Source organism: Alligator mississippiensis, chromosome 3 (assembly GCF_030867095.1).
Source record: "Alligator mississippiensis isolate rAllMis1 chromosome 3, rAllMis1, whole genome shotgun sequence".
Taxonomy (NCBI): Eukaryota; Metazoa; Chordata; order Crocodylia; family Alligatoridae; genus Alligator; species Alligator mississippiensis.
Genome location: NC_081826.1, coordinates 20,139,421 through 20,151,630, shown reverse-complemented (window position 1 = coordinate 20,151,630; position 12,210 = coordinate 20,139,421). Strand labels below are relative to the sequence as shown.

The window sequence follows — 12,210 nt, the reverse complement described above, 5'->3', positions numbered from 1 at the left end:
ATTTTGCAAATACTTGATTTTATAAAACCTTTTTCCAAGCTAAAATTGATCTTGGGCTTACCCTCTATTGCAACAATGGTTGTGCATGTACTTACTACGTCTTAAGCAATGAGCATTCTCCCATGTTTCAAGATCTATGATGGAGACCTAGAGAGTGAATTTAATAACTTTGAAGACTGGGTGAAGACCTTTCAACTCTTAAGAGGCAAATCCAGTGATGAAGGCCACGGTGACCATGAGGACAGAATAATAGGAAAATTTAAGGTGAGCTTAAATGCTGATTTGGTGCCTGGCAGTTTAAAGAGGGGCATGTTTTCACCGACGTTCCACATGTACCGGGAATGTTTTTCAAAAAGCATTGGTAGTCTGCTCCTATAATTAGCTCTCCTGTTGCAGCCAAAGTCACAATGTGTTACAGAAAAGTTTGAAGTTTTAGGAAGTTTGATGTTTTATGATCTCTTCTATTACCTGACAATTGAAGTCAGTGTCCAGCCCACAGTGTTTACTACTGTTTCGAATCAGGGCCCATAGCTACAATTCCAGAGCTGCACTGCATCGCAGTAATTAGAGCCAGAACAGAATGACTGTGCTATGCAGTCCAGCTGCTACTAATGTAACCCCATTTCCGAAAGATAATTTCAAATACACTGAATAGCTTAAATGATGAAGCTTCTACTTACATCCACAGGGAGACTATTCCACATTTCTTACATGTTGGGAAAATCTGCAAATGTAATTCCAAGCACAACAAAAGTAATATTTTCCTGCTTTCAGACTGAAGTACTCTGTTCTAGGCACTGGGGCTACCCCTTTTAAAGTTTTTTTTAGTGGCAAATTGTGTTCCAAGTTATAAAAGCATCATTACCAGGTTACTGTTTAAATTGGGGGCCAGATCCGGCCTGTGGAGCTCTATGATCCAGCCTGTGGGTCTTGGACTGACCCCACATGCTGCATACATCATGTGCCAGCCCACACACCACACACAATGTGTGGGGCTGCACCTGGTGCTGTAGGCACTGAACATGGCATAGGGGGTCAGTCCAGGGCATGCACTGCATGCAGTACCCTGCTGGACCAGCCCTGCACACTGGCTCTGAGGCCAGTCCTGATCACGCCCACAGACCAGCCCCATGTAACAGAGCCAGCACCTAGGGCTAGTCTGGAATGACCACCTCATACAGCAGGCACCCAATGCCAGCTCTGTGTGAGAGCCCTGGACCAGGGTTGGCACATGTTGCATGCAGTGTGCAAGGCTGGTCCAAGGCATGCACTGCATGAGGTGCCCGCATTGGACCAGCCTTCTGAGCTGGATCCATTGCATGGGCCCAGTCCAGCCTGCAAACCAGCCCCACACCTTTCATCCACCTCACAAGGTCAGATGAATGTGACACTCCTGGTTTAAACCAATTGACATTACACTCAGGTTAGACCAGTGTAAGGAAGAGCAAGATGTGAGCTTTAGGGTATTAGTATTTGGGACATGGAAATGGCCACAGCTGTCATGGACATTTCTTTAATAAAATTGTGAAGTGGAGCTTGTGGGTATTTCTTGGAATGGCTTGGAATTAATGAAATACAGTTATTGAAAGGCAGTGAGCTGGGGGACTAATGAAAGGCACAAAACTTTGGTCTTCAGGATATTACTTTTCCATTTGCCAAAGCAATATCTCCTTTGTGATGCACTGTAAAATAGGTGTGAGCCTGAGCACTACACATGCTGGCATGTAGGAGGACTGGTGTGTAAGGTCACTCTGTGGCCAGGTCTGATGCATAAGGTTAGGAAAGCACATGGCAGAATCTGGTACACAGGACTGGGTCAGCACGCAACCCTGTGCAGCGTGTGGTATCAAGCCAGCATATGGCTATTTCTGGCATGTGCAGCTCAGCCAGCACTGGATCACACCTGTGGGCTGACCCTACACTGGGTCAGGTCTTCATGGGGTCAGAGAGCTGAGCATCCCTGTTGCAAACTGTATCAAGGACCATCACTCCTGTGCAGTTAGTAGCCCTGGAAATTAGGGCTATGCAAAGCTTCAGTCACTGATTCAATTCAGTGGAGATTTGACTTGATTTGGTGACCAAATCTCTGAATCCAAATCGAATCAGGAGACCCTTTAATCTCTCTGAATCAAATTGGAAAGATTCAGAGATTCGGACATAGGCGCAGCTTTAAATGTTTTTTCTACATACCTCGAGGCACCAGGCATGGCTCGTGAAAGCTGAGATTCTGGGACAGATGGAGTGTCCCACAGGAGCACGGGGGGCTCCCCAGCATTTCTGGACCACTTCTGGGTCCACTGGGGAACATGCAGGGGAGCCCCCCCCACCCCCCAGCTTGGTGATTTGTGCTTCCTGGGTCTGGGGAGACACCTGGGGTCCCCCCGCAGTTGATCGTTGAGCCAGGGGGGCATGGGAGGGCCCCTGGTGTGCTCCCCGGCAGATCCAGAAGTGGACCAGAAGTACTTCTGGTCCACTTCCGGGTTTGCTGCCAAGCATGTTGCCCCCCCTTCCCCCCCCAAAGCTGTGTCTATGCCCGAATCAGCATCGAATATTCAGCTATGGATTCGACTGAATTGAATTGGGGACAGTGATCCGAATCAATGAATCAATCACTGATTTGGGCTGAATCGGAATTCAGATCGAATAGGGCCCATTCCGCACACCCCGACTGGAAAGACTAGGACCTGTCAGTGTCTCTCTTAGGGTCAAGGCTCTGAGTAACCTGTGATCAACTGAGCAAAGGCTGAACACAGGCTCTGAGAAACAATGTTACAAGGAGTTTTAATATGTTAAAAGGTTGAGAGTAAGCTGCTCCTGCATGAAAGAGCAGGTGCATTTAAATTGGCTGACGCAGTGCCTTCAATGTTGAAAACCATGGAAATTGGCAAATGGCTAAGCACCCTAAGAGGCTTATACTGTGTTTACAAGAGAAATAAATAATTGTGTCCTCGCAGGGCTCTTTCTGCATCTACAAAAGTCCTGAAGATTCCAGCTTGATGGACGGAGGGCAGCCTAAGGTTTTGCTCGGGGTACCACCAAACCACTCCATCAAAGTCCTGATCAGGGTGTACATTGTGGCAGTAAGTAGACAGCATCTCTTTCTGCCTTGAAATAATGGTTTGATACTCAAAGTCTTCTTCTGGTTTGTACCTAAGAGAGCTTCTCAAAAGTTTTATCCACATGGCACAATTCCATTACAGCAAGAGCAGTGAACAGCAGCACTGGACTTTTAGCCCATCTCAAGGGTCATCCCTGATATGCAGTTAGTAGCCCTGAAATGGAGTAGGTAGATGACCTATGGAGATTCCTTCCAGCCCTACTTCTCGATGAGACTTCTCTATGATTCTGTAACTTTCTCATTGAAAATCTCAGGGACGCTGGTCAAGCCTGAGAAGATGACATTTGGGGTTTTTTTGGAAAGTACAAGAGAGGGAAAGGGAGACAAAGCAAGGAAGGAGAGAAAAAGCAGCAAGGGCAAGGTATCCTCAAGGTAGTTTGGACTTGAAAGCCTCAAACAAAGTCAGCTTCTTGCTTGGCCTTTCCACTTTGTGTCTCTTCATCCATTCTATTCTGACCAGAAGCGACCCCCTCATACCTCTCTAGCCTCTTGCAGTCAGGGGCTAGGCATCCTCTAAACAGTATGCCCCCAGTGCTTAACTGGTGTTAACAACCTAAACTGCCACCAGCAACCATAAACCCAACTACAGCCATCACAGCAGCAACCATGACCAGCAGCCTCAGCAACAGTCATAGCCACAGCCACCACCAGTTAGTAGTAGTAATGATGTTAGCAGATGGGGCTGGCTAAGCTTTTGCATTTTCAGAACACCTCCTGCACCAGTGAGCAGCTAACTCCAACAGAACACAATCCATTGAACTGTGACCTTTCATGAAGCAATGATGTAACAGTCTTTTGTTCTTACCAGGCACTTAACCTTAGCCCAGCTGATCCAGATGGCAAATCAGATCCATATATTGTGCTGAGACTAGGCAAAACTGAAATTAAAGACCGTGAAAACTACATCCCCAAACAGCTAAATCCAATTTTTGGGAGGTTAGTAATAGCTTTATTTTGATTCATGGTGCCTCCTGCCTTTAGTTTTCTACAGATATTTCTGCTGTTATGAAGAGCTGAGTGCATTTGTTATACACTGATGCATATCTGTTTGGATGTCATATAATTGTACTGATTAAATCCCAAGAATTTGTGTCATGTTGCATGATCATAACTTATTCAGTTACCATGCTGGCCCAACACTTCCTGAAATTCAATCTGCAGAAAGCTTTGTATGTTATTGCACAAGAAGAAATGAAGCAACAAATGATCTAGTCAGCTCATATTAATGACTCTATTATTTAGGTGTAAAGTAAAATGGATACTGAGACAGTAAAGCCTATTTAAAAAAGGCGTATCATCTTTTAAATCTAAGTATTGCATGGAAATAAATTCTTACCTTTAGGATCAACCAAAAGAGCAGTCTGTACGTTATTCAAAAGTAGCCCTAGCTATGGATTCCCAGCTTTAGACACACGGGGTGCACCCAAACCAGCGTGCACATGCGTTTCCCCGGGGAACAAATAGCAGCACTACATAGTGGTGCCACTGCCACTCGTCCCTGTCTCATGCACACACGCTCTGGCACATGACAAGTTGCCTCAGGTGGGGTAGGGGAGGCTGTGGCCCTAGCAGCCTTACCTGGGGTGCTGGGGGCTTCCCAGGGCTCCAGCAGCAGCAGTACGGTGCATGGAGCCTGGCCGGCAGTCAGTGTGGCTCCAGCTGGCAGGCTCCAGTTTCAGGTGGTGCACACTGCTGCTGGGATCTCTAGGTGTCAAAAAACCCATCACACTACAAATTAGCAGTGTGGCAAATGCCGGTATGTGTGGTGCATGTGGTTTGAAGCACCGCATACTGCACATGCACACTCATCTGGACATGCCCATGGAGGCCACATTTTCAAGAGCTTTTTAAAATCTGGCCAGTAAAGCTCATTTTCCAGAAGCACTGAGCATCTCTAGCTGTTACTGATTTCACCTCTTCCAAACACTTGGTTCAGCATGTGTTGCTTGATTCATGTGTTTACTGTGCTATATCTTTATTGATTTAGCTTTAAAAATGATTTGGCTGACAAGTGCTTATTCATTTTTGTCCTAGGTCTTTTGAAATACAGGCCATTTTCCCAAAGGATTCCCTGCTCTCCATCCTGATCTATGACTATGACTTGATTGGAACAGATGACCTCATTGGAGAAACAAAAATTGATCTGGAAAATCGTTTCTACAGCAGACACCGAGCTATCTGCGGGCTCCAGAGTCAATATGAAATGTAAGATTCTCTTCAGATGCTTGTTGTGTGCCTACGTGGTAAATAAGTGACCTGTGGAGAAGTTTCTACATGCAGCCAAATAGTGCCTTTTTTCCAACCATTACATTTTGTAGTGTTTGCTAAATTGAATCCTGCCACAAAGTTCAGCAGTAGCTTTAGAGTAGTTGACAATCTGTATGGACACCATTTGATTTTTAAAACTAAGAGCAATGTTTGCTCACAAAATGTTCTAACAAGCCAACTGTCTATATTTAAATGTCTCCACTGAAGAAACTTCAATTGGAAATTTTACTGGCTAAAAGTGTAAATAAATATAGCTGTCAGGGATGGCTGTGCAGCAGTGAACAGACTCCATCCTGCTCTTGATTTTGTATGTAGAAATGCAGAGTAATTATACCACAACCAGTAAAACCGCTCTGTAATTTAAGATATTTATGAGAGAAGAGGATTTGCTTCTGGATTTTGGAGATAGTGGAAATAAGGCCATGTTCTACATCAGTAGTCAGACTGAGTGTTGTTTCATGACCTGGGCCTGATTTAATGTATAATATAGTATATAGAAAAGGATTTAAGATTCATTTGGTCAGATAAAACCCAAGAAGGAGCCTGAATCTAGCCTGGGGGTTCAGTACTTCTCTGGGAGGGGGGACTCCTGGGTTCTGCTGCCTGTTCTGTGTCTTACCTTACGAAGACATTTGATAAAGTAAAGAAACAGCCATGGGAGCCTAGGCAGGAAGTCAGGACTCCCCACTGCTACGTTGCAGTCAGACTTTCTTTTGTGTGTGATCTCACTCTCTTGCCCAATGACTCTTGTACTCTTGGCCACTGAGTTAGCCCTGCTTCCACAGGAAGGGTGGCATTTGCCCCCATCCAGAACAACCTCTGGTCTTGTGGTTGGGGTACTCTCCTGGGAGCTGTGGGCTTGAATACCCTCAGGCAGAGGTGAAAATTGAACCTAGGACTTCTTCTTAGGCTAGGGACAGACATTCAAAAAGCCTGAGCCTGAATTGATTCAATCTTTGCAGGTTAATATAACCTGGCTAGGCTAAATCAGTTTTGTAACCGGACAGCAATCCCAGAAATGCAGGCACATGCCTGCAGTGGCTCAGGCTAGAAGCTAGGAGGCATTAGAGAAGCCTTCCTTTCCTTCCACAGCATGGAGCTGAGTGGGGTATGGCAGAAGCTCTGATTAGCCCAGGGAGAATTGATAACACTGTTTATCACCCAAATAAGAAAACAGTAGAGGGACATTACCAGCTACTTGTTGATTGTCCCTGTTGATTCTACCTGTTGACTCAGCAGGGACTGCAGCCAGCATGTGGTCTGCTAGCTAATATACAGACACCTCCTCAGCAAGGCAGAGGGGAGGCAGGAATTCCTGCTTAGCAGGGAGTGGTGAGGGGAGGGGGGAGCAGCCCACAGTCTGTGCCAGAGCTGCAGCCAGGGAGCAGAGGGGAGGGGTCAGCCCTGCTGTAGAGCAGAGAGCCCTGCCCAGCCCAGAGAGCATGCCAGGATGCTAGGAGTGTCTGGTTTAGCTTAAACCAGCAAGGGGTCTGGAACAGACATTGCATAAACTGGTTTGAGCCAAATTGGTTAAGTTTGATACTACATTCAACCAGGTTTATCTCAAACTGGTTTATGTGCACTGAACATCTGTTCTGTTACAAGTTTAAACCAGTTTCTGATCACTTAAACTGGTTTATGTGTAATGTCTGTCCCTAGCCTTATACGCAAGTGCTACAGCCACCAAACTATTGTACAAAAGTCAGCTGTGGAGACATCATCTTCTCGGGCATTTTAAAAGAAAAGAGTGAGCCCTACTCAGTTTATTTTGAAAGAAAGAGGGATCGGGATTCTGGATTCCAGGTACACAGAGGAAACTCCTTGAGGAAGGTGTGGCATTTGCCAGCTCCAGAAGAAGTCCTGCTCGGTGTCCCTTGGCCAGAGAAGTGGTGCTGAGATTTCACATTCAGTGGGATGGATCTATAAGGCTATGCAGCAGATTCACGGGACATGTGCAACTCTGGCTTGTGTCACTTGCGTAACATTCTTTTTTTTCCATTCATCCTTGTGTTCCCATACAACAAGCCCATTGGCCAGGGAACCTGATATTCAGCATAGTGATCCTGACCAGTTACAGCGTTTAGTTGTATGGAATGCCTTCCCCATTTTTCTCTCCTCTTTCTCCCCTCACTGCAGAGAAGGGTACAATGCCTGGAGAGATGCAACCAAACCCACTGAAATCCTCACCAAGTTGTGCAGGGACAACAAACTGAGTGGGCCCTACATGCAACCAGGACAGATACAAGTAGGAACCAAAGTCTTTAAGGGGCAAACGTTCTTCAGTGAGGATGAGAATGGTAACTATGTGCTTTCTTTGTTTAATCATACAGTGGTTCATTGAGTTTACAGCTGAGATTGTATTCCCCCTCTGCCAGGCACTATAGAAGCTAATGGCAAGTGACAGTCTCTGCCCTGAAAACCTGCTAACCTCAGTACACAAGGATGGGAGGGGAAACACAAGTACAAAGAGAAATAAACTCACACAGGGTCACACAGGAAGTCAATAGGCTCTAATCCAGTGCCTTACCCACTAAAACATGCTCCCCCCAAAATGTTACCCTTCTTGGTTGTTACCATTTATACTATTATCCTCACTATTTCTGCAGCACCATAGCTGTATTAGGACACTGGCTTGAGTTCTACTCTTGGCCTTTCTGGGGAGCTTGTTGCCTTATGAATCTAGGAGGCATTGCAGAAGTTGTTGCTTCTGTGAAGGTGAGGAATTCAAGGTACAAGCTAGGAATAGCAAAGAGCTCAGGTCTTGGTTACATATGTGGTGGAGGTGAGGGGTGCCAGAGCTAGCAGTGATTATGTAGGAGGTGATTTGAGGATGGGTTAGGAGACAATGATGGATTAAGATGGATACCTTGAGTGGCTAACAACAGTGGAATGGTACACAAGGCAGTGGGAGGCTCTTTGCAGTTATGTAGGAGCCTCTGGTTTTGCCTGGGGAACCTTCAGTTGTGCTTACAAGATTCCACTTAATAGATACCTAACTACTGTCTACTCTTGCACTGGAAGCTATTGCTGATGCTCCACCATCGAGGGAAGGAATGAAGCCCACTTAGGGTTTGCTAGCCAGAGGGGTTTATGTTGCATGACTCCAGAACTCCCACTTATTTTCTTCACTGGGTGGGAGAAGAGGTGCAATTCCCAACACCAGACTTTGTAGTACTCTGCTTTATCACCAAAACAAGCCTTAGGACTTCAACAGCAGCAGACAAGGTCAAATAAACAAAAGCAGAGATCACTTAACCCACATTACCCATAGCTTGTACAAGTACGGCACTGAGTGTGCTGTACGCTCCTGATCCAAACTAGTATTCCAAAAAGAATCAATAAAGGTATTTTCACACAGGGGTTTCTATGGTGCTCATTGCTAGAATCTGGACATCTTAGGCAGTAGCTGATGTGGGAGGGAAGGGCAGTAGTTGCAAGGGAGGGAAGTATAATTACTTCCTTTTTACAGGTGGGGAAGTTGAGACATGGAGAATGTAAGTGGCAGGCCAAAGGTTGAGAAGCAAGGTTGTATCAGTGCTGGGTTTAGAACCCAGCTCCTGCTTCAGTGCTGGAACCACAGCACTGTCCCTCCTTCCTTCTGAAAGAGCTAGACAAGATATTAGCCCCACTGTCTTTCCACCAGAAGTAAAGATTTTGTAGCATAGCAGTGAACTCACTTAACTGCAGAGGAGATTTTAGCATTCTGCAATGATATTCGAAGGTTTTAAGAATAGGTTAGACAAATGGGTAAAGTTACGCATTACACTTAGAACATACTAAATCTGGGGAATGTTAAGCTGCGTTAAAGTTAGGATGTGTGGTGAGCAGTTGCATGTTATGAGTAATACCGTTTCTTGTCTGCACAGCTCTGACTTGCCACTAAAGAGCCGGTAAGAAGGGGTGCAGCTAGGACCTCTATCCCTGCTCTGGGAGGGGAGGAGGAGGCTGGAAGTGGTGGATTCTGGGATGCTAGAAGATTACAAATTGCTCATTTTATCTCTGTGGAAGAGACTGAAGTTACCCTAACACAAGCTAGGTAGCACGGGTTAACTCTCACCTGAAGCGGTATAACTTTGAGATACTCAGAGGGCAGTGAGCACAAGTTAAATGTCACTGTAGCAGGAATCTACCTTCTGGTATTTTTTCTCCCTTTCAGTGCCCATTCCATCTGCAAAGTCTGAACTTTTCCTTCATTCAGATATGTCGTACTCATCTCTCCTGTTCCTTCTTTGGCCAAGCAGACCAGAAACATAGGACTCAGGCAACATCTTTAGTAAAAGAGGGCCACATTATGTCTGTGCCTCTTAAGATGCACCAAGCAGGAGAATTGTTTAAACACTAATGACTCCAAGAGACCTTTGGAAGAACAGGACTAGAGTTGATCCTTTTCCTACCAGGGTTAATTGGGAGAAGTGCTTGTAGTAGCTGCTTCCAACTTGCCCCTTTGTGCCTGTTCATAGATTCATAGATGCTAGGGTTGGAAGGGACCTCAACAGATCATCAAGTCTGACCCCCTGCCTAGGCTAGAAAGAGTGCTGGGGTCAGATGACCACAGCCAGATGCCTGTCCAGCCTTCTTTTAAAGACCTTCAAGGTAGGGGAGAGCACCACCTCCCTTGGAAGCCCATTCCAAATTTTGGCCACCCTTACCGTGAAGAAGTTTTTCCTGATATCTAGCCTAACTCTGCTCCCTGTCAGTTTGTGACCATTGTTACTGAACCATTGTTGAGTCAGTATGCCTCTCAAAGGCACAGTGTCAATGGCCACTGCCAGTTAGGCCCTTTCTTTCCCCTGCCCAGCATGCCACTGCCCAGGGCAAGGCAGGCTTTTGTCCATGGAGTTTATGTTTTATCATCTTTCAGCTTAAGTGTTCTTCACTCAGGATGTGACTTTGACTCCCCAGGGCTCTCCATTGCTGCTATCACAAGGCAAAAGATGTGATACACAGGCTCTAGCACTTAATCACTGACATTTTCTGATGCTTCAGGAAAATGGCAGGTCCCCCTTTCTTTGAAAAACCAAAACTTTTTTTTGTTTTAAATCTAACTTAAGGATCTATTTCTAAGAAGATGAAAGCAAACTAGCGAGACTTTATCATTCTAATGTTAGATTTAGCCTTGAAACAGGCTGTTACAATACTGAAACAATTCACTGTGTTTTACAGCTTAGCTTCATTCTAAGCACTAAACTTTCAGTCACCCCCCCGGGTGCTCTTACTTACAGGAATTAAATGTTTATGACACCCCTCTTTTCTCTTGGGAAGCAATAAGCCTTGCTTTAAACATAAGCAGGCTTATAATGAGTGTCTTTAATAACAGCCAGGCCACATTAATTAGAGCCCTTGTATATGAATTCAGCTCTGTTTTTTTCTTTTGTTTAGAAGATCCAGTGGAATCATATGAACACCTTGCCTTAAAAGTTTTACGCTCCTGGGAAGAAGTCCCTGAGGTTGGATGCAAGCTGGTTCCAGAGCACATCGAGACCAGGCCCCTCTATCACAAGGATAAACCAGGCATGGAACAGGTAGATAAGCCTACAGGTGATGGAAGTCCCAAGCACAAGAGAGGGATTCCTCTGCTCCAATTACTGTTGTTTCTAGCATTCCCAGTGAAGCCTCATCACTGTCAGGGCAGAAGGATCATTTCCCTTGATTTGGAAGTGACACTCCTGCTTATACAACCCAGTATGCTATTGGCTATCTTTTCTTTTTTTGGGGGGCGGGTTTGGGACAAGAGCACACTGTTGGGTTGTGTTCAGTGTGTTGGGTTGTGTTCATGGTCCACTGTAATCCCTAGGTCTTTTTGTCCAGTACTGCAGCCTAGCCAATGGCTAGTTCCCACATAGGGGTCATTTGTGGGCACAAGGATTTGTCCTTTGTCCTTATCACTGCTATGGTGTTCTGATAGTGTGTAGTACAGTTAAAAAGGTAAAAATTTCTAGATAGCCATTGGTACCTGTCACGGAGGGGTCCTTGCGGAGGGCCGTGATCTCCTTGAGGCCCTCTCACCGCGCTACTCCGGCCTGAGGGCACCCTCCATTCTCGCCCGCCACGTCTTGAAGGAATATATAATAGGGAGGCTGCCTTGTGTTTCCTTGGGCATGTAAGCTCCTGGACCCCTCGTGGGTCTCCCCATGTGATGGGCGCTACCCAAGCACCCCAGCCTTATGGGCTATGCGTGGCTCCTACCTCCCCTGATACCACGCCCCAAGCCTCGCAGATGTAATAGACGTTGTCCGGTCTGTCTCTCTCGTGCCCAGCCTCCCGCTGGGCCTCCCCTGATGGTACGGTCCCACTCAGGGACTCCCTAGTGGGCCCCGGTCCTATGGGCCAACTGCACGGGCACCCTCTCTGACCCTGGCTCCCCGCGCTGCTACTCCCTGTCTTCTCGGGGCAACCGCAGCGCCCTGCCTCAGTCTGAGGGGTGTTACCGCACTAGCCTGTGGCCGGGCTCGCTATGCCCGTCTCGGGCTCCTCGGTAATTGCCCTTCTCTCTAGGGCTCCTTAGTATGGCGCTCCCCCTCTCTGGGGCTCGCTGTGCCCACACTGGGCTACTCAATAACATACAATGGCGCTCCCCCTCTTTGGGGTTCGCCGTGCCCACAATGGGCTACTCAACAACGTACAATGGCGCTCCCCCTCTTTGGGGTTCGCCGTGCCCACACTGGGCTACTCAATAATACTGCCCCTTTCCTGGGGCTGGGGTCTATGTTCCCCCACACGCAATCTGGGGTCTAGGTCCCCGTCCGCAACCTACGGGTTGCGCCCGTGACCCACTGGCTGCGCTCCTCGCCGCCAGCTGCTCGCGCACTGGCGTGTGAGTAATT

General features: G+C 46.7%; 1 protein-coding gene across 1 annotated transcript in view; it reads left to right on the top strand.

The window, feature by feature from the left end:
• FER1L6 (fer-1 like family member 6) overlaps positions 1–12,210 on the top strand; it is a 95,792-nt gene that overhangs the window by 65,421 nt on the left and 18,161 nt on the right. Inside the window, exons 30-35 of the mRNA XM_059723470.1 lie at positions 133–264; positions 2,955–3,080; positions 3,927–4,054; positions 5,153–5,323; positions 7,523–7,683; positions 10,766–10,908. Of these exons, the coding sequence (XP_059579453.1) occupies positions 133–264; positions 2,955–3,080; positions 3,927–4,054; positions 5,153–5,323; positions 7,523–7,683; positions 10,766–10,908 (861 nt within the window). The remainder of the gene's footprint in view (positions 1–132; positions 265–2,954; positions 3,081–3,926; positions 4,055–5,152; positions 5,324–7,522; positions 7,684–10,765; positions 10,909–12,210) is intronic.